Here is an 18,616-nt window from a genome sequence, read left to right as displayed (position 1 = left end):
GGATGATAGAAAATTGCTATTATTGTTTTTTCTTTGAAGTAAATTTAGCCCACTTTTGCTAAAATAGAAAATATAGTCTACTGATGGTGCCTTGAATACCGGTTTCTTTCATTTAATGTTCATGTTATGGGGATATTTATATAAAGGAAATTTGTCTTTTGTGTCTGTTGAAAATTAAAGATTACTGACAGAGCCATAAGAAAATATTGCTTTATTTATCTGATCATATTGTAATATATTTGTTAGGTTTTCAGTAGGTTCAATTAGGTTCACTAGACTATATGCGTCATTTAAAAATTTTTCAATGAACATTCGAACAGTCCGGCCCTCGTCTTGTAGCTGATTTTTTTATTTGGCCCTCCGTCCATTTGACTTTGACACCCCTGGGTTAGAGTGTAAGGGCAGGCAGGTAGCCTAGTGGTTAGAGTGTAGGGACGGCAGGTAGCCTAGTGGTTAGAGTGTAGGGATGGCAGGTAGCCTAGTGGTTAGAGTGTAGGGACGGCAGGTAGACTAGTGGTTAGAGTGTAGGGGCAGGCAGGTAGACTAGTGGTTAGAGTGTAGGGACGGCAGGTAGACTAGTGGTTAGAGTGTAGGGGCAGGCAGGTAGACTAGTGGTTAGAGTGTAGGGGCAGGCATGTAGACTAGTGGTTAGAGTGGAGGGACGGCAGGTAGCCTAGCGCTTAGAGCGTTGGGCCAGTAACCGAAAGGTTGCTGGATCGAATCCCCGAGCTGACAAGGTAAAAAAATCTGTCGTTCTTCCCCTGAACAAGGCAGTTAACCCACTGTACCCTGGTAGGCCGTCATTGTAAATAAGAATTTATTCTTAACTGACTTACCGAGTTAAATAAAGGTTAAATAAAAATACATTCTGAAGACCCTGTACTGTTTACACACAGCGGGGGGGGGGCTGAAGACCCTGTACTGTTTACACACAGCGGGGGGGGGGGCTGAAGACCCTGTACTGTTTACACACAGCGGGGGGGGGGCTGAAGACCCTGTACTGTTTACACACAGCGGGGGGGGGCTGAAGACCCTGTACTGTATACACACAGCGGGGGGGGGGGGCAAAGTTGGTTGTAATAAACATCACTGCAACCAGATCTACCTGCTGAATCTATACCACGTTCAGTGACCTGAAAGGCACTCTGAAAGAACCACGAATGAGGTTCATTTACCCTGCATTAATGGTTCTAGAGACTGATGACTGCATTAGGTTGATTAGACGTAGTGCTTGAGTTATCTTATTTTACACACACTGGAGAGAGAGAGATTGTAAATCAGTGGGTAAGAGACTATAAAGACTGCATGTCATGGCCAAAAGGGACAGGAGGCATCCCAAGACTGGCAACAGGAACCAAGAGGATATCTTTAGTACAGGCCCTATGTTCCTCCAGGAACCAAGAGGATATCTTTAGTACAGGCCCTATGTTCCTCCAGGAATCAAGAGGATATCTTTAGTACAGGCCCTATGTTCCTCCAGGAACCAAGTGGATATCTTTAGTACAGGCCCTATGTTCCTCCAAGAATCAAGAGGATACCTTTAGTACAGGCCCTATGTTCCTCCAGGAACCAAGAGGATATATTTAGTACAGGCCCTATGTTCCTCCAGGAACCAAGAGGATATCTTTAGTACAGGCCCTATGTTCCTCCAGGAACCAAGAGGATATCTTTAGTACAGGCCCTATGTTCCTCCAGGAACCAAGAGGATATCTTTATCACCTCCAGGAACCAAGAAGAACACATTATCAGCATTTGTTTTGAAATAGTATTTATTAATTCTGACATTTTGAAAAATATTAATAACATTCCACCAATGCGGCCACTAGGGGACGATATGGTCATTTGACTACAGGAAAGGGCTACGAGACTGTTGTTTTACCATTGCGTCTGTGTACTCGTCCAGTTTGCTGGAGGACACAGCCTTCCCGTGCTTCTGGAACAAGTCCTTCAGGAAACCCTGTTTACAAAGAAGAATGAGGAAATAAAAAGGGCATCGTTTATTGGTTTACTTCCTGATTCCCTGAAATCAGATCTAACATGGTTTATTGGTTTACTTCCTGATTCACTGAAATCAGATCTAACATGGTTTATTGGTTTATTTCCTGATTCCCTGAAATCAGATCTAACATGGTTTGCTAAATATAAAGACATTACTTTCTGTGTGTAGGAGTGGAGTTAGACAACATTACCTTCTGTGTGTAGGAGTGGAGTTAACATTACCTTCTGTGTGTAGGAGTGGAGTTAAACAACATTACCTTCTGTGTGTAGGAGTGGAGTTAAACAACATTACCTTCTGTGTGTAGGAGTGGAGTTAAACAACATTACCTTATGTGTGTGGGGGTGGAGTTAAACAACATTACCTTCTGTGTGTAGGAGTGGAGTTAGACAACATTACCTTCTGTGTGTAGGAGTGGAGTTAAACAACATTACCTTCTGTGTGTAGGAGTGGAGTTAACATTACCTTATGTGTGTAGGAGTGGAGTTAAACCACATTACATTCTGTGTGTAGGAGTGGAGTTAACATTACCGTCTGTGTGTAGGAGTGGAGTTAACATTACCTTCTGTGTGTAGGAGTGGAGTTAGACAACATTACCTTCTGTGTGTAGGAGTGGAGTTAACATTACCTTCTGTGTGTAGGAGTGGAGTTAAACCACATTACCTTCTGTGTGTAGGAGTGGAGTTAACATTACCGTCTGTGTGTAGGAGTGGAGTTAACATTACCTTCTGTGTGTAGGAGTGGAGTTAAACAACATTACCTGCTGTGTGTAGGAGTGGAGTTAACATTACCTTCTGTGTGTAGGAGTGGAGTTAAACCACATTACCTTCTGTGTGTAGGAGTGGAGTTAAACCACATTACCTTCTGTGTGTAGGAGTGGAGTTAAACAACATTACCTTCTGTGTGTAGGAGTGGAGTTAAACAACATGACCTTCTGTGTGTAGGGGTGGAGTTAAACAACATTACCTTCTGTGTGTAGGAGTGGAGTTAAACAACATTACCTTCTGTGTGTAGGAGTGGAGTTAGACAACATTACCTTCTGTGTGTAGGAGTGGAGTTAAACAACATTACCTTCTGTGTGTAGGAGTGGAGTTAACATTACCTTCTGTGTGTAGGAGTGGAGTTAAACCACATTACCTTCTGTGTGTAGGAGTGGAGTTAGACAACATTACCTTCTGTGTGTAGGAGTGGAGTTAAACAACATTACCTTCTGTGTGTAGGAGTGGAGTTAAACCACATTACCTTCTGTGTGTAGGAGTGGAGTTAACATTACCGTCTGTGTGTAGGAGTGGAGTTAACATTACCTTCTGTGTGTAGGAGTGGAGTTAAACCACATTACCTTCTGTGTGTAGGAGTGGAGTTAACATTACCTTCTGTGTGTAGGAGTGGAGTTAAACAACATTACCTTCTGTGTGTAGGAGTGGAGTTAACATTACCTTCTGTGTGTAGGAGTGGAGTTAAACCACATTACCTTCTGTGTGTAGGAGTGGAGTTAACATTACCTTCTGTTTGTAGGAGTGGAGTTAAACAACATTACCTTCTGTGTGTAGGAGTGGAGTTAACATTACCTTCTGTGTGTAGGAGTGGAGTTAAACCACATTACCTTCTGTGTGTAGGAGTGGAGTTAACATTACCTTCTGTGTGTAGGAGTGGAGTTAAACCATATTACCTTCTGTGTGTAGGAGTGGAGTTAGACAACATTACCTTCTGTGTGTAGGAGTGGAGTTAACATTACCTTCTGTGTGTAGGAGTGGAGTTAAACCACATTACCTTCTGTGTGTAGGAGTGGAGTTAACATTACCGTCTGTGTGTAGGAGTGGAGTTAACATTACCTTCTGTGTGTAGGAGTGGAGTTAAACAACATTACCTGCTGTGTGTAGGAGTGGAGTTAACATTACCTTCTGTGTGTAGGAGTGGAGTTAAACCACATTACCTTCTGTGTGTAGGAGTGGAGTTAAACCACATTACCTTCTGTGTGTAGGAGTGGAGTTAAACAACATTACCTTCTGTGTGTAGGAGTGGAGTTAAACAACATTACCTTCTGTGTGTAGGGGTGGAGTTAAACAACATTACCTTCTGTGTGTAGGAGTGGAGTTAAACAACATTACCTTCTGTGTGTAGGAGTGGAGTTAGACAACATTACATTCTGTGTGTAGGAGTGGAGTTAAACAACATTACCTTCTGTGTGTAGGAGTGGAGTTAACATTACCTTCTGTGTGTAGGAGTGGAGTTAAACCACATTACCTTCTGTGTGTAGGAGTGGAGTTAGACAACATTACCTTCTGTGTGTAGGAGTGGAGTTAAACAACATTACCTTCTGTGTGTAGGAGTGGAGTTAAACCACATTACCTTCTGTGTGTAGGAGTGGAGTTAACATTACCGTCTGTGTGTAGGAGTGGAGTTAACATTACCTTCTGTGTGTAGGAGTGGAGTTAAACCACATTACCTTCTGTGTGTAGGAGTGGAGTTAACATTACCTTCTGTGTGTAGGAGTGGAGTTAAACAACATTACCTTCTGTGTGTAGGAGTGGAGTTAACATTACCTTCTGTGTGTAGGAGTGGAGTTAAACCACATTACCTTCTGTGTGTAGGAGTGGAGTTAACATTACCTTCTGTTTGTAGGAGTGGAGTTAAACAACATTACCTTCTGTGTGTAGGAGTGGAGTTAACATTACCTTCTGTGTGTAGGAGTGGAGTTAAACCACATTACCTTCTGTGTGTAGGAGTGGAGTTAAACCACATTACCTTCTGTGTGTAGGAGTGGAGTTAACATTACCTTCTGTGTGTAGGAGTGGAGTTAAACAACATTACCTTCTGTGTGTAGGGGTGGAGTTAAACAACTTTACCTTCTGTGTGTAGGAGTGGAGTTAAACAACATTACCTTCTGTGTGTAGGAGTGGAGTTAAACAACATTACCTTCTGTGTGTAGGAGTGGAGTTAACATTACCTTATGTGTGTAGGAGTGGAGTTAAACCACATTACCTTCTGTGTGTAGGAGTGGAGTTAACATTACCATCTGTGTGTAGCAGTGGAGTTAAACCACATTACCTTCTGTGTGTAGGAGTGGAGTTAGACAACATTACCTTCTGTGTGTAGGAGTGGAGTTAACATTACCTTCTGTGTGTAGGAGTGGAGTTAAACCACATTACCTTCTGTGTGTAGGAGTGAAGTTAGACAACATTACCTTCTGTGTGTAGGAGTGGAGTTAACATTACCTTTTGTGTGTAGGAGTGGAGTTAAACAACATTACCTTCTGTGTGTAGGAGTGGAGTTAACATTACCTTCTGTTTGTAGGAGTGGAGTTAAACAACATTACCTTCTGTGTGTAGGAGTGGAGTTAACATTACCTTCTGTGTGTAGGAGTGGAGTTAAACCACATTACCTTCTGTGTGTAGGAGTGGAGTTAACATTACCTTCTGTTTGTAGGAGTGGAGTTAAACAACATTACCTTCTGTGTGTAGGAGTGGAGTTAACATTACCTTCTGTGTGTAGGAGTGGAGTTAAACCACATTACCTTCTGTGTGTAGGAGTGGAGTTAAACCACATTACCTTCTGTGTGTAGGAGTGGAGTTAACATTACCTTCTGTGTGTAGGAGTGGAGTTAAACAACATTACCTTCTGTGTGTAGGGGTGGAGTTAAACAACTTTACCTTCTGTGTGTAGGAGTGGAGTTAAACAACATTACCTTCTGTGTGTAGGGGTGGAGTTAAACAACATTACCTTCTGTGTGTAGGAGTGGAGTTAAACCACATTACCTTCTGTGTGTAGGAGTGGAGTTAGACAACATTACCTTCTGTGTGTAGGAGTGGAGTTAAACAACATTACCTTCTGTGTGTAGGAGTGGAGTTAAACCACATTACCTTCTGTGTGTAGGAGTGGAGTTAACATTACCGTCTGTGTGTAGGAGTGGAGTTAACATTACCTTCTGTGTGTAGGAGTGGAGTTAAACCACATTACCTTCTGTGTGTAGGAGTGGAGTTAACATTACCTTCTGTGTGTAGGAGTGGAGTTAAACAACATTACCTTCTGTGTGTAGGAGTGGAGTTAACATTACCTTCTGTGTGTAGGAGTGGAGTTAAACCACATTACCTTCTGTGTGTAGGAGTGGAGTTAACATTACCTTCTGTTTGTAGGAGTGGAGTTAAACAACATTACCTTCTGTGTGTAGGAGTGGAGTTAACATTACCTTCTGTGTGTAGGAGTGGAGTTAAACCACATTACCTTCTGTGTGTAGGAGTGGAGTTAACATTACCTTCTGTGTGTAGGAGTGGAGTTAACATTACCTTCTGTGTGTAGGAGTGGAGTTAAACCATATTACCTTCTGTGTGTAGGAGTGGAGTTAGACAACATTACCTTCTGTGTGTAGGAGTGGAGGTAACATTACCTTCTGTGTGTAGGAGTGGAGTTAAACCACATTACCTTCTGTGTGTAGGAGTGGAGTTAACATTACCGTCTGTGTGTAGGAGTGGAGTTAACATTACCTTCTGTGTGTAGGAGTGGAGTTAAACAACATTACCTGCTGTGTGTAGGAGTGGAGTTAACATTACCTTCTGTGTGTAGGAGTGGAGTTAAACCACATTACCTTCTGTGTGTAGGAGTGGAGTTAAACCACATTACCTTCTGTGTGTAGGAGTGGAGTTAAACAACATTACCTTCTGTGTGTAGGAGTGGAGTTAAACAACATTACCTTCTGTGTGTAGGGGTGGAGTTAAACAACATTACCTTCTGTGTGTAGGAGTGGAGTTAAACAACATTACCTTCTGTGTGTAGGAGTGGAGTTAGACAACATTACATTCTGTGTGTAGGAGTGGAGTTAAACAACATTACCTTCTGTGTGTAGGAGTGGAGTTAACATTACCTTCTGTGTGTAGGAGTGGAGTTAAACCACATTACCTTCTGTGTGTAGGAGTGGAGTTAGACAACATTACCTTCTGTGTGTAGGAGTGGAGTTAAACAACATTACCTTCTGTGTGTAGGAGTGGAGTTAAACCACATTACCTTCTGTGTGTAGGAGTGGAGTTAACATTACCGTCTGTGTGTAGGAGTGGAGTTAACATTACCTTCTGTGTGTAGGAGTGGAGTTAAACCACATTACCTTCTGTGTGTAGGAGTGGAGTTAACATTACCTTCTGTGTGTAGGAGTGGAGTTAAACAACATTACCTTCTGTGTGTAGGAGTGGAGTTAACATTACCTTCTGTGTGTAGGAGTGGAGTTAAACCACATTACCTTCTGTGTGTAGGAGTGGAGTTAACATTACCTTCTGTTTGTAGGAGTGGAGTTAAACAACATTACCTTCTGTGTGTAGGAGTGGAGTTAACATTACCTTCTGTGTGTAGGAGTGGAGTTAAACCACATTACCTTCTGTGTGTAGGAGTGGAGTTAAACCACATTACCTTCTGTGTGTAGGAGTGGAGTTAACATTACCTTCTGTGTGTAGGAGTGGAGTTAAACAACATTACCTTCTGTGTGTAGGGGTGGAGTTAAACAACTTTACCTTCTGTGTGTAGGAGTGGAGTTAAACAACATTACCTTCTGTGTGTAGGAGTGGAGTTAAACAACATTACCTTCTGTGTGTAGGAGTGGAGTTAACATTACCTTATGTGTGTAGGAGTGGAGTTAAACCACATTACCTTCTGTGTGTAGGAGTGGAGTTAACATTACCATCTGTGTGTAGCAGTGGAGTTAAACCACATTACCTTCTGTGTGTAGGAGTGGAGTTAACATTACCTTCTGTTTGTAGGAGTGGAGTTAAACAACATTACCTTCTGTGTGTAGGAGTGGAGTTAACATTACCTTCTGTGTGTAGGAGTGAAGTTAGACAACATTACCTTCTGTGTGTAGGAGTGGAGTTAACATTACCTTTTGTGTGTAGGAGTGGAGTTAACATTACCTTCTGTTTGTAGGAGTGGAGTTAAACAACATTACCTTCTGTGTGTAGGAGTGGAGTTAACATGACCTTCTGTGTGTAGGAGTGGAGTTAAACCACATTACCTTCTGTGTGTAGGAGTGGAGTTAACATTACCTTCTGTTTGTAGGAGTGGAGTTAAACAACATTACCTTCTGTGTGTAGGAGTGGAGTTAACATTACCTTCTGTGTGTAGGAGTGGAGTTAAACCACATTACCTTCTGTGTGTAGGAGTGGAGTTAAACCACATTACCTTCTGTGTGTAGGAGTGGAGTTAAACCACATTACCTTCTGTGTGTAGGAGTGGAGTTAACATTACCTTCTGTGTGTAGGAGTGGAGTTAAACAACATTACCTTCTGTGTGTAGGGGTGGAGTTAAACAACTTTACCTTCTGTGTGTAGGAGTGGAGTTAAACAACATTACCTTCTGTGTGTAGGGGTGGAGTTAAACAACATTACCTTCTGTGTGTAGGAGTGGAGTTAAACAACATTACCTTCTGTGTGTAGGAGTGGAGTTAGACAACATTACCTTCTGTGTGTAGGAGTGGAGTTAAACAACATTACCTTCTGTGTGTAGGAGTGGAGTTAACATTACCTTCTGTGTGTAGGAGTGGAGTTAAACCACATTACCTTCTGTGTGTAGGAGTGGAGTTAGACAACATTACCTTCTGTGTGTAGGAGTGGAGTTAAACAACATTACCTTCTGTGTGTAGGAGTGGAGTTAAACCACATTACCTTCTGTGTGTAGGAGTGGAGTTAACATTACCGTCTGTGTGTAGGAGTGGAGTTAACATTACCTTCTGTGTGTAGGAGTGGAGTTAAACCACATTACCTTCTGTGTGTAGGAGTGGAGTTAACATTACCTTCTGTGTGTAGGAGTGGAGTTAAACAACATTACCTTCTGTGTGTAGGAGTGGAGTTAACATTACCTTCTGTGTGTAGGAGTGGAGTTAAACCACATTACCTTCTGTGTGTAGGAGTGGAGTTAACATTACCTTCTGTTTGTAGGAGTGGAGTTAAACAACATTACCTTCTGTGTGTAGGAGTGGAGTTAACATTACCTTCTGTGTGTAGGAGTGGAGTTAAACCACATTACCTTCTGTGTGTAGGAGTGGAGTTAACATTACCTTCTGTGTGTAGGAGTGGAGTTAACATTACCTTCTGTGTGTAGGAGTGGAGTTAAACCATATTACCTTCTGTGTGTAGGAGTGGAGTTAGACAACATTACCTTCTGTGTGTAGGAGTGGAGGTAACATTACCTTCTGTGTGTAGGAGTGGAGTTAAACCACATTACCTTCTGTGTGTAGGAGTGGAGTTAACATTACCGTCTGTGTGTAGGAGTGGAGTTAACATTACCTTCTGTGTGTAGGAGTGGAGTTAAACAACATTACCTGCTGTGTGTAGGAGTGGAGTTAACATTACCTTCTGTGTGTAGGAGTGGAGTTAAACCACATTACCTTCTGTGTGTAGGAGTGGAGTTAAACCACATTACCTTCTGTGTGTAGGAGTGGAGTTAAACAACATTACCTTCTGTGTGTAGGAGTGGAGTTAAACAACATTACCTTCTGTGTGTAGGGGTGGAGTTAAACAACATTACCTTCTGTGTGTAGGAGTGGAGTTAAACAACATTACCTTCTGTGTGTAGGAGTGGAGTTAGACAACATTACAATCTGTGTGTAGGAGTGGAGTTAAACAACATTACCTTCTGTGTGTAGGAGTGGAGTTAACATTACCTTCTGTGTGTAGGAGTGGAGTTAAACCACATTACCTTCTGTGTGTAGGAGTGGAGTTAGACAACATTACCTTCTGTGTGTAGGAGTGGAGTTAAACAACATTACCTTCTGTGTGTAGGAGTGGAGTTAAACCACATTACCTTCTGTGTGTAGGAGTGGAGTTAACATTACCGTCTGTGTGTAGGAGTGGAGTTAACATTACCTTCTGTGTGTAGGAGTGGAGTTAAACCACATTACCTTCTGTGTGTAGGAGTGGAGTTAACATTACCTTCTGTGTGTAGGAGTGGAGTTAAACAACATTACCTTCTGTGTGTAGGAGTGGAGTTAACATTACCTTCTGTGTGTAGGAGTGGAGTTAAACCACATTACCTTCTGTGTGTAGGAGTGGAGTTAACATTACCTTCTGTTTGTAGGAGTGGAGTTAAACAACATTACCTTCTGTGTGTAGGAGTGGAGTTAACATTACCTTCTGTGTGTAGGAGTGGAGTTAAACCACATTACCTTCTGTGTGTAGGAGTGGAGTTAAACCACATTACCTTCTGTGTGTAGGAGTGGAGTTAACATTACCTTCTGTGTGTAGGAGTGGAGTTAAACAACATTACCTTCTGTGTGTAGGGGTGGAGTTAAACAACTTTACCTTCTGTGTGTAGGAGTGGAGTTAAACAACATTACCTTCTGTGTGTAGGAGTGGAGTTAAACAACATTACCTTCTGTGTGTAGGAGTGGAGTTAACATTACCTTATGTGTGTAGGAGTGGAGTTAAACCACATTACCTTCTGTGTGTAGGAGTGGAGTTAACATTACCATCTGTGTGTAGCAGTGGAGTTAAACCACATTACCTTCTGTGTGTAGGAGTGGAGTTAACATTACCTTCTGTTTGTAGGAGTGGAGTTAAACAACATTACCTTCTGTGTGTAGGAGTGGAGTTAACATTACCTTCTGTGTGTAGGAGTGAAGTTAGACAACATTACCTTCTGTGTGTAGGAGTGGAGTTAACATTACCTTTTGTGTGTAGGAGTGGAGTTAAACAACATTACCTTCTGTGTGTAGGAGTGGAGTTAACATTACCTTCTGTTTGTAGGAGTGGAGTTAAACAACATTACCTTCTGTGTGTAGGAGTGGAGTTAACATGACCTTCTGTGTGTAGGAGTGGAGTTAAACCACATTACCTTCTGTGTGTAGGAGTGGAGTTAACATTACCTTCTGTTTGTAGGAGTGGAGTTAAACAACATTACCTTCTGTGTGTAGGAGTGGAGTTAACATTACCTTCTGTGTGTAGGAGTGGAGTTAAACCACATTACCTTCTGTGTGTAGGAGTGGAGTTAAACCACATTACCTTCTGTGTGTAGGAGTGGAGTTAAACCACATTACCTTCTGTGTGTAGGAGTGGAGTTAACATTACCTTCTGTGTGTAGGAGTGGAGTTAAACAACATTACCTTCTGTGTGTAGGGGTGGAGTTAAACAACTTTACCTTCTGTGTGTAGGAGTGGAGTTAAACAACATTACCTTCTGTGTGTAGGGGTGGAGTTAAACAACATTACCTTCTGTGTGTAGGAGTGGAGTTAAACAACATTACCTTCTGTGTGTAGGAGTGGAGTTAGACAACATTACCTTCTGTGTGTAGGAGTGGAGTTAAACAACATTACCTTCTGTGTGTAGGAGTGGAGTTAACATTACCTTCTGTGTGTAGGAGTGGAGTTAAACCACATTACCTTCTGTGTGTAGGAGTGGAGTTAGACAACATTACCTTCTGTGTGTAGGAGTGGAGTTAAACAACATTACCTTCTGTGTGTAGGAGTGGAGTTAAACCACATTACCTTCTGTGTGTAGGAGTGGAGTTAACATTACCGTCTGTGTGTAGGAGTGGAGTTAAACCACATTACCTTCTGTGTGTAGGAGTGGAGTTAAACCACATTACCTTCTGTGTGTAGGAGTGGAGTTAACATTACCTTCTGTGTGTAGGAGTGGAGTTAAACACCATTACCTTCTGTGTGTAGGAGTGGAGTTAACATTACCTTCTGTGTGTAGGAGTGGAGTTAAACCACATTACCTTCTGTGTGTAGGAGTGGAGTTAACATTACCTTCTGTTTGTAGGAGTGGAGTTAAACAACATTACCTTCTGTGTGTAGGAGTGGAGTTAACATTACCTTCTGTGTGTAGGAGTGGAGTTAAACCACATTACCTTCTGTGTGTAGGAGTGGAGTTAACATTACCTTCTGTGTGTAGGAGTGGAGTTAACATTACCTTCTGTGTGTAGGAGTGGAGTTAAACCATATTACCTTCTGTGTGTAGGAGTGGAGTTGGACAACATTACCTTCTGTGTGTAGGAGTGGAGGTAACATTACCTTCTGTGTGTAGGAGTGGAGTTAAACCACATTACCTTCTGTGTGTAGGAGTGGAGTTAACATTACCGTCTGTGTGTAGGAGTGGAGTTAACATTACCTTCTGTGTGTAGGAGTGGAGTTAAACAACATTACCTGCTGTGTGTAGGAGTGGAGTTAACATTACCTTCTGTGTGTAGGAGTGGAGTTAAACCACATTACCTTCTGTGTGTAGGAGTGGAGTTAAACCACATTACCTTCTGTGTGTAGGAGTGGAGTTAAACAACATTACCTTCTGTGTGTAGGAGTGGAGTTAAACAACATTACCTTCTGTGTGTAGGGGTGGAGTTAAACAACATTACCTTCTGTGTGTAGGAGTGGAGTTAAACAACATTACCTTCTGTGTGTAGGAGTGGAGTTAGACAACATTACATTCTGTGTGTAGGAGTGGAGTTAAACAACATTACCTTCTGTGTGTAGGAGTGGAGTTAACATTACCTTCTGTGTGTAGGAGTGGAGTTAAACCACATTACCTTCTGTGTGTAGGAGTGGAGTTAGACAACATTACCTTCTGTGTGTAGGAGTGGAGTTAAACAACATTACCTTCTGTGTGTAGGAGTGGAGTTAAACCACATTACCTTCTGTGTGTAGGAGTGGAGTTAACATTACCGTCTGTGTGTAGGAGTGGAGTTAACATTACCTTCTGTGTGTAGGAGTGGAGTTAAACCACATTACCTTCTGTGTGTAGGAGTGGAGTTAACATTACCTTCTGTGTGTAGGAGTGGAGTTAAACAACATTACCTTCTGTGTGTAGGAGTGGAGTTAACATTACCTTCTGTGTGTAGGAGTGGAGTTAAACCACATTACCTTCTGTGTGTAGGAGTGGAGTTAACATTACCTTCTGTTTGTAGGAGTGGAGTTAAACAACATTACCTTCTGTGTGTAGGAGTGGAGTTAACATTACCTTCTGTGTGTAGGAGTGGAGTTAAACCACATTACCTTCTGTGTGTAGGAGTGGAGTTAAACCACATTACCTTCTGTGTGTAGGAGTGGAGTTAACATTACCTTCTGTGTGTAGGAGTGGAGTTAAACAACATTACCTTCTGTGTGTAGGGGTGGAGTTAAACAACTTTACCTTCTGTGTGTAGGAGTGGAGTTAAACAACATTACCTTCTGTGTGTAGGAGTGGAGTTAAACAACATTACCTTCTGTGTGTAGGAGTGGAGTTAACATTACCTTATGTGTGTAGGAGTGGAGTTAAACCACATTACCTTCTGTGTGTAGGAGTGGAGTTAACATTACCATCTGTGTGTAGCAGTGGAGTTAAACCACATTACCTTCTGTGTGTAGGAGTGGAGTTAGACAACATTACCTTCTGTGTGTAGGAGTGGAGTTAACATTACCTTCTGTGTGTAGGAGTGGAGTTAAACCACATTACCTTCTGTGTGTAGGAGTGAAGTTAGACAACATTACCTTCTGTGTGTAGGAGTGGAGTTAACATTACCTTTTGTGTGTAGGAGTGGAGTTAAACAACATTACCTTCTGTGTGTAGGAGTGGAGTTAACATTACCTTCTGTTTGTAGGAGTGGAGTTAAACAACATTACCTTCTGTGTGTAGGAGTGGAGTTAACATTACCTTCTGTGTGTAGGAGTGGAGTTAAACCACATTACCTTCTGTGTGTAGGATTGGAGTTAGACAACATTACCTTCTGTGTGTAGGAGTGGAGTTAACATTACCGTCTGTGTGTAGGAGTGGAGTTAACATTACCTTCTGTGTGTAGGGGTGGAGTTAAACCACATTACCTTCTGTGTGTAGGAGTGGAGTTAAACAACATTACCTTCTGTGTGTAGGAGTGGAGTTAAACAACATTACCTTCTGTGTGTAGGGGTGGAGTTAAACAACATTACCTTCTGTGTGTAGGAGTGGAGTTAAACAACATTACCTTCTGTGTGTAGGAGTGGAGTTAGACAACATTACCTTCTGTGTGTAGGAGTGGAGTTAAACAACATTACCTTCTGTGTGTAGGAGTGGAGTTAACATTACCTTATGTGTGTAGGAGTGGAGTTAAACCACATTACCTTCTGTGTGTAGGAGTGGAGTTAACATTACCATCTGTGTGTAGCAGTGGAGTTAAACCACATTACCTTCTGTGTGTAGGAGTGGAGTTAGACAACATTACCTTCTGTGTGTAGGAGTGGAGTTAACATTACCTTCTGTGTGTAGGAGTGGAGTTAAACCACATTACCTTCTGTGTGTAGGAGTGGAGTTAACATTACCGTCTGTGTGTAGGAGTGGAGTTAACATTACCTTCTGTGTGTAGGGGTGGAGTTAAACCACATTACCTTCTGTGTGTAGGAGTGGAGTTAACATTACCTTCTGTGTGTAGGAGTGGAGTTAAACCACATTACCTTCTGTGTGTAGGAGTGGAGTTAGACAACATTACCTTCTGTGTACCTTCTGTGTGTAGGAGTGGAGTTAACATTACCGTCTGTGTGTAGGAGTGGAGTTAAACAACATTACCTTCTGTGTGTAGAAGTGGAGTTAAACAACATTACCTTCTGTGTGTAGGAGTGGAGTTAAACACCATTACCTTCTGTGTGTAGGGGTGGAGTTAAACAACATTACCTTCTGTGTATAGGAGTGGAGTTAACATTACCTTTTGTGTGTAGGAGTGGAGTTAAACAACATTACCTTCTGTGTGTAGGAGTGGAGTTAAACAACATTACCTTCTGTGTGTAGGAGTGGAGTTAAACAACATTACCTTCTGTGTGTAGGAGTGGAGTTAAACAACATTACCTTATGTGTGTAGGAGTGGAGTTAACATTACCTTCTGTGTGTAGGAGTGGAGTTAACATTACCTTCAGCTCCACAGCTGATATGTATCCACTGCTGTCAGCATCATACTTTCTCCAGATCTACAGAGACGAGAAGGACAATCAGTTACTACTGCTGTAAATACAAATACCAGCTGCCACCAATGACCCTTAGTAAGCATTAGGGTATCCAGGTGAGGTGATGCTGAGTTCTTTGTCTTCTTCAGGGTTACTGTGAGAGCCACACCCCAAAAACGGAGTTCACATAGAAAAAGGAACTGCGAACGTTCTTGCCGTAAATGACAAAGATCTGGCAGGTACTCGGATCATCACACAGACCATTCCATCAGATCACAGCACAGACCATTCCAACAGATCACCATACAGACCATTCCAACAGATCACCGCACAGACCATTCCATCGGATCACCGCACAGACCATTCCATCAGATCACAGCACAGACCATTCCAACAGATCACCACACAGACCATTCCAACAGATCACCACACAGACCATTCCAACAGATCACCACACAGACCATTCCAACAGATCACCACTCAGACCATTCCAACAGATCACCACACAGACCATTCCAACAGATCACCACACAGACCATTCCATCGGATCACAGCACAGACCATTCCAACAGATCACCACACAGACCATTCCAACAGATCACAGCACAGACCATTCCAACAGATCACCACTCAGACCATTCCGACAGATCACCACACAGACCATTCCAACAGATCACCACACAGACCATTCCAACAGATCACCACTCAGACCATTCCAAGAGATCACCGCACAGACCATTCCATCAGATCACAGCACAGACCATTCCAACAGATCACCACACAGACCATTCCAACAGATCACAGCACAGACCATTCCAACAGATCACCGCACAGACCATTCCAACAGATCACCGCTCAGACCATTCCAACAGATCACCGCACAGACCATTCCAACAGATCACCGCACAGACCATTCCAACAGATCACCACACAGACCATTCCAACAGATCACCGCACAGACCATTCCAACAGATCACCACTCAGACCGTTCCAACAGATCACCACTCAGACCATTCCAACAGATCACCACTCAGACCATTCCAACAGATCACCACTCAGACCATTCCAACAGATCACAGCACAGACCATTCCAACAGATCACCGCACAGACCATTCCAACAGATCACCGCACAGACCATTCCAACAGATCACCACACAGACCATTCCAACAGATCACAGCACAGACGATTCCAACAGATCACCACACAGACCATTCCAACAGATCACCGCACAGACCATTCCAACAGATCACCACACAGACCATTCCAACAGATCACCACACAGACCATTCCAACAGATCACCACACAGACCATTCCAACAGATCACCGCACAGACCATTCCAACAGATCACCACACAGACCATTCCAACAGATCACCGCACAGACCATTCCAACAGATCACCACTCAGACCATTCCAACAGATCACCACTCAGACCATTCCAACAGATCACCACTCAGACCATTCCAACAGATCACCACTCAGACCATTCCAACAGATCACAGCACAGACCATTCCAACAGATCACCGCACAGACCATTCCAACAGATCACCGCACAGACCATTCCAACAGATCACCACACAGACCATTCCAACAGATCACCACTCAGACCATTCCAACAGATCACCACACAGACCATTCCATCAGATCACCACACAGACCATTCCAACAGATCACCACACAGACCATTCCAACAGATCACCACTCAGACCATTCCAACAGATCACAGCACAGACCATTCCAACAGATCACCACTCAGACCATTCCAACAGATCACCACACAGACCATTCCAACAGATCACCACACAGACCATTCCAACAGATCACCGCACAGACCATTCCAACAGATCACCACTCAGACCGTTCCAACAGATCACCACTCAGACCATTCCAACAGATCACCACTCAGACCATTCCAACAGATCACCACTCAGACCATTCCAACAGATCACCGCACAGACCATTCCAACAGATCACCACACAGACCATTCCAACAGATCACCACTCAGACCATTCCAACAGATCACCACACAGACCATTCCATCAGATCACCACACAGACCATTCCAACAGATCACCACACAGACCATTCCAACAGATCACCACTCAGACCATTCCAACAGATCACAGCACAGACCATTCCAACAGATCACCACTCAGACCATTCCAACAGATCACCACACAGACCATTCCAACAGATCACCACACAGACCATTCCAACAGATCACCACTCAGACCATTCCAACAGATCACCGCACAGACCATTCCATCAGATCACAGCACAGACCATTCCAACAGATCACCACACAGACCATTCCAACAGATCACAGCACAGACCATTCCAACAGACCACCGCACAGACCATTCCAACAGATCACCGCACAGACCATTCCAACAGATCACCGCACAGACCATTCCAACAGATCACCACACAGACCATTCCAACAGATCACCGCACAGACCATTCCAACAGATCACCACTCAGACCATTCCAACAGATGACCACTCAGACCATTCCAACAGATCACCACTCAGACCATTCCAACAGATCACCACTCAGACCATTCCAACAGATCACAGCACAGACCATTCCAACAGATCACCGCACAGACCATTCCAACAGATCACCGCACAGACCATTCCAACAGATCACCACACAGACCATTCCAACAGATCACAGCACAGACCATTCCAACAGATCACCACTCAGACCATTCCAACAGATCACAGCACAGACCATTCCATCAGATCACCACTCAGACCATTCCATCAGATCACAGCACAGACAATTCCAACAGATCACCACTCAGACCATTCCAACAGATCACAGCACAGACCATTCCATCAGATCACCACTCAGACCATTCCAACAGATCACCACACAGACCATTCCAACAGATCACCACACAGACCATTCCAACAGATCACCGCACAGACCATTCCAACAGATCACAGCACAGACCATTCCAACAGATCACCACACAGACCATTCCAACAGATCACCACACAGACCATTCCAACAGATCACCACACAGACCATTCCAACAGATCACCACACAGACCATTCCAACAGATCACCACACAGACCATTCCAACAGATCACCGCACAGACCATTCCAATAGATCACCACACAGACCATTCCAACAGATCACCGCACAGACCATTCCAACAGATCACCACACAGACCATTCCAACAGATCACCACACAGACCATTCCAGATTCCTAAAGTCTACACTGTTGTCCAGAGGGGCTTCTCACCTTCATAAAGTCTATACTGTTGTCCAGAGGGGCTTCTCACCTTCATAAAGTCTACACTGTTGTCCAGAGGGGCTTCTCATCTTCATAAAGTCTATACTGTTGTCCAGAGGGGCTTCTCACCTTCATAAAGTCTACACTGTTGTCCAGAGGGGCTTCTCTCATCTTCATAAAGTCTACACTGTTGTCCAGAGGGGCTTCTCACCTTCATAAAGTCTACACTGTGGTCCAGAGGGGCTTCTCTCATCTTCATAAAGTCTACACTGTTGTCCAGAGGGGCTTCTCACCTTCATAAAGTCTACACTGTTGTCCAGAGGGGCTTCTCTCATCTTCATAAAGTCTACACTGTTGTCCAGAGGGGCTTCTCTCATCTTCATAAAGTCTACACTGTTGTCCAGAGGGGCTTCTCTCACCTTCATAAAGTCTACACTGTTGTCCAGAGGGGCTTCTCACCTTCATAAAGTCTACACTGTTGTCCAGAGGGGCTTCTCACCTTCATAAAGTCTACACT

General features: G+C 43.2%; 1 protein-coding gene across 1 annotated transcript in view; it reads right to left on the bottom strand.

Moving 5' to 3' along the window:
- The window catches only part of LOC139378709 (secretagogin-like), a 39,471-nt gene that overhangs the window by 14,254 nt on the left and 6,601 nt on the right, over positions 1-18,616 (bottom strand). The window contains exons 5-6 of the mRNA XM_071121138.1: positions 14,817-14,873; positions 1,880-1,957 (exon numbers count right to left, since the gene is read on the bottom strand). Of these exons, the coding sequence (XP_070977239.1) occupies positions 1,880-1,957; positions 14,817-14,873 (135 nt within the window). The remainder of the gene's footprint in view (positions 1-1,879; positions 1,958-14,816; positions 14,874-18,616) is intronic.

The sequence above is a fragment of the Oncorhynchus clarkii genome, chromosome 2 (genome assembly GCF_045791955.1).
Source record: "Oncorhynchus clarkii lewisi isolate Uvic-CL-2024 chromosome 2, UVic_Ocla_1.0, whole genome shotgun sequence".
NCBI lineage: Eukaryota > Metazoa > Chordata > Actinopteri > Salmoniformes > Salmonidae > Oncorhynchus > Oncorhynchus clarkii.
Note: the sequence above shows the minus strand (reverse complement) of the source record. Positions and strands in the feature narration are given on the sequence as shown.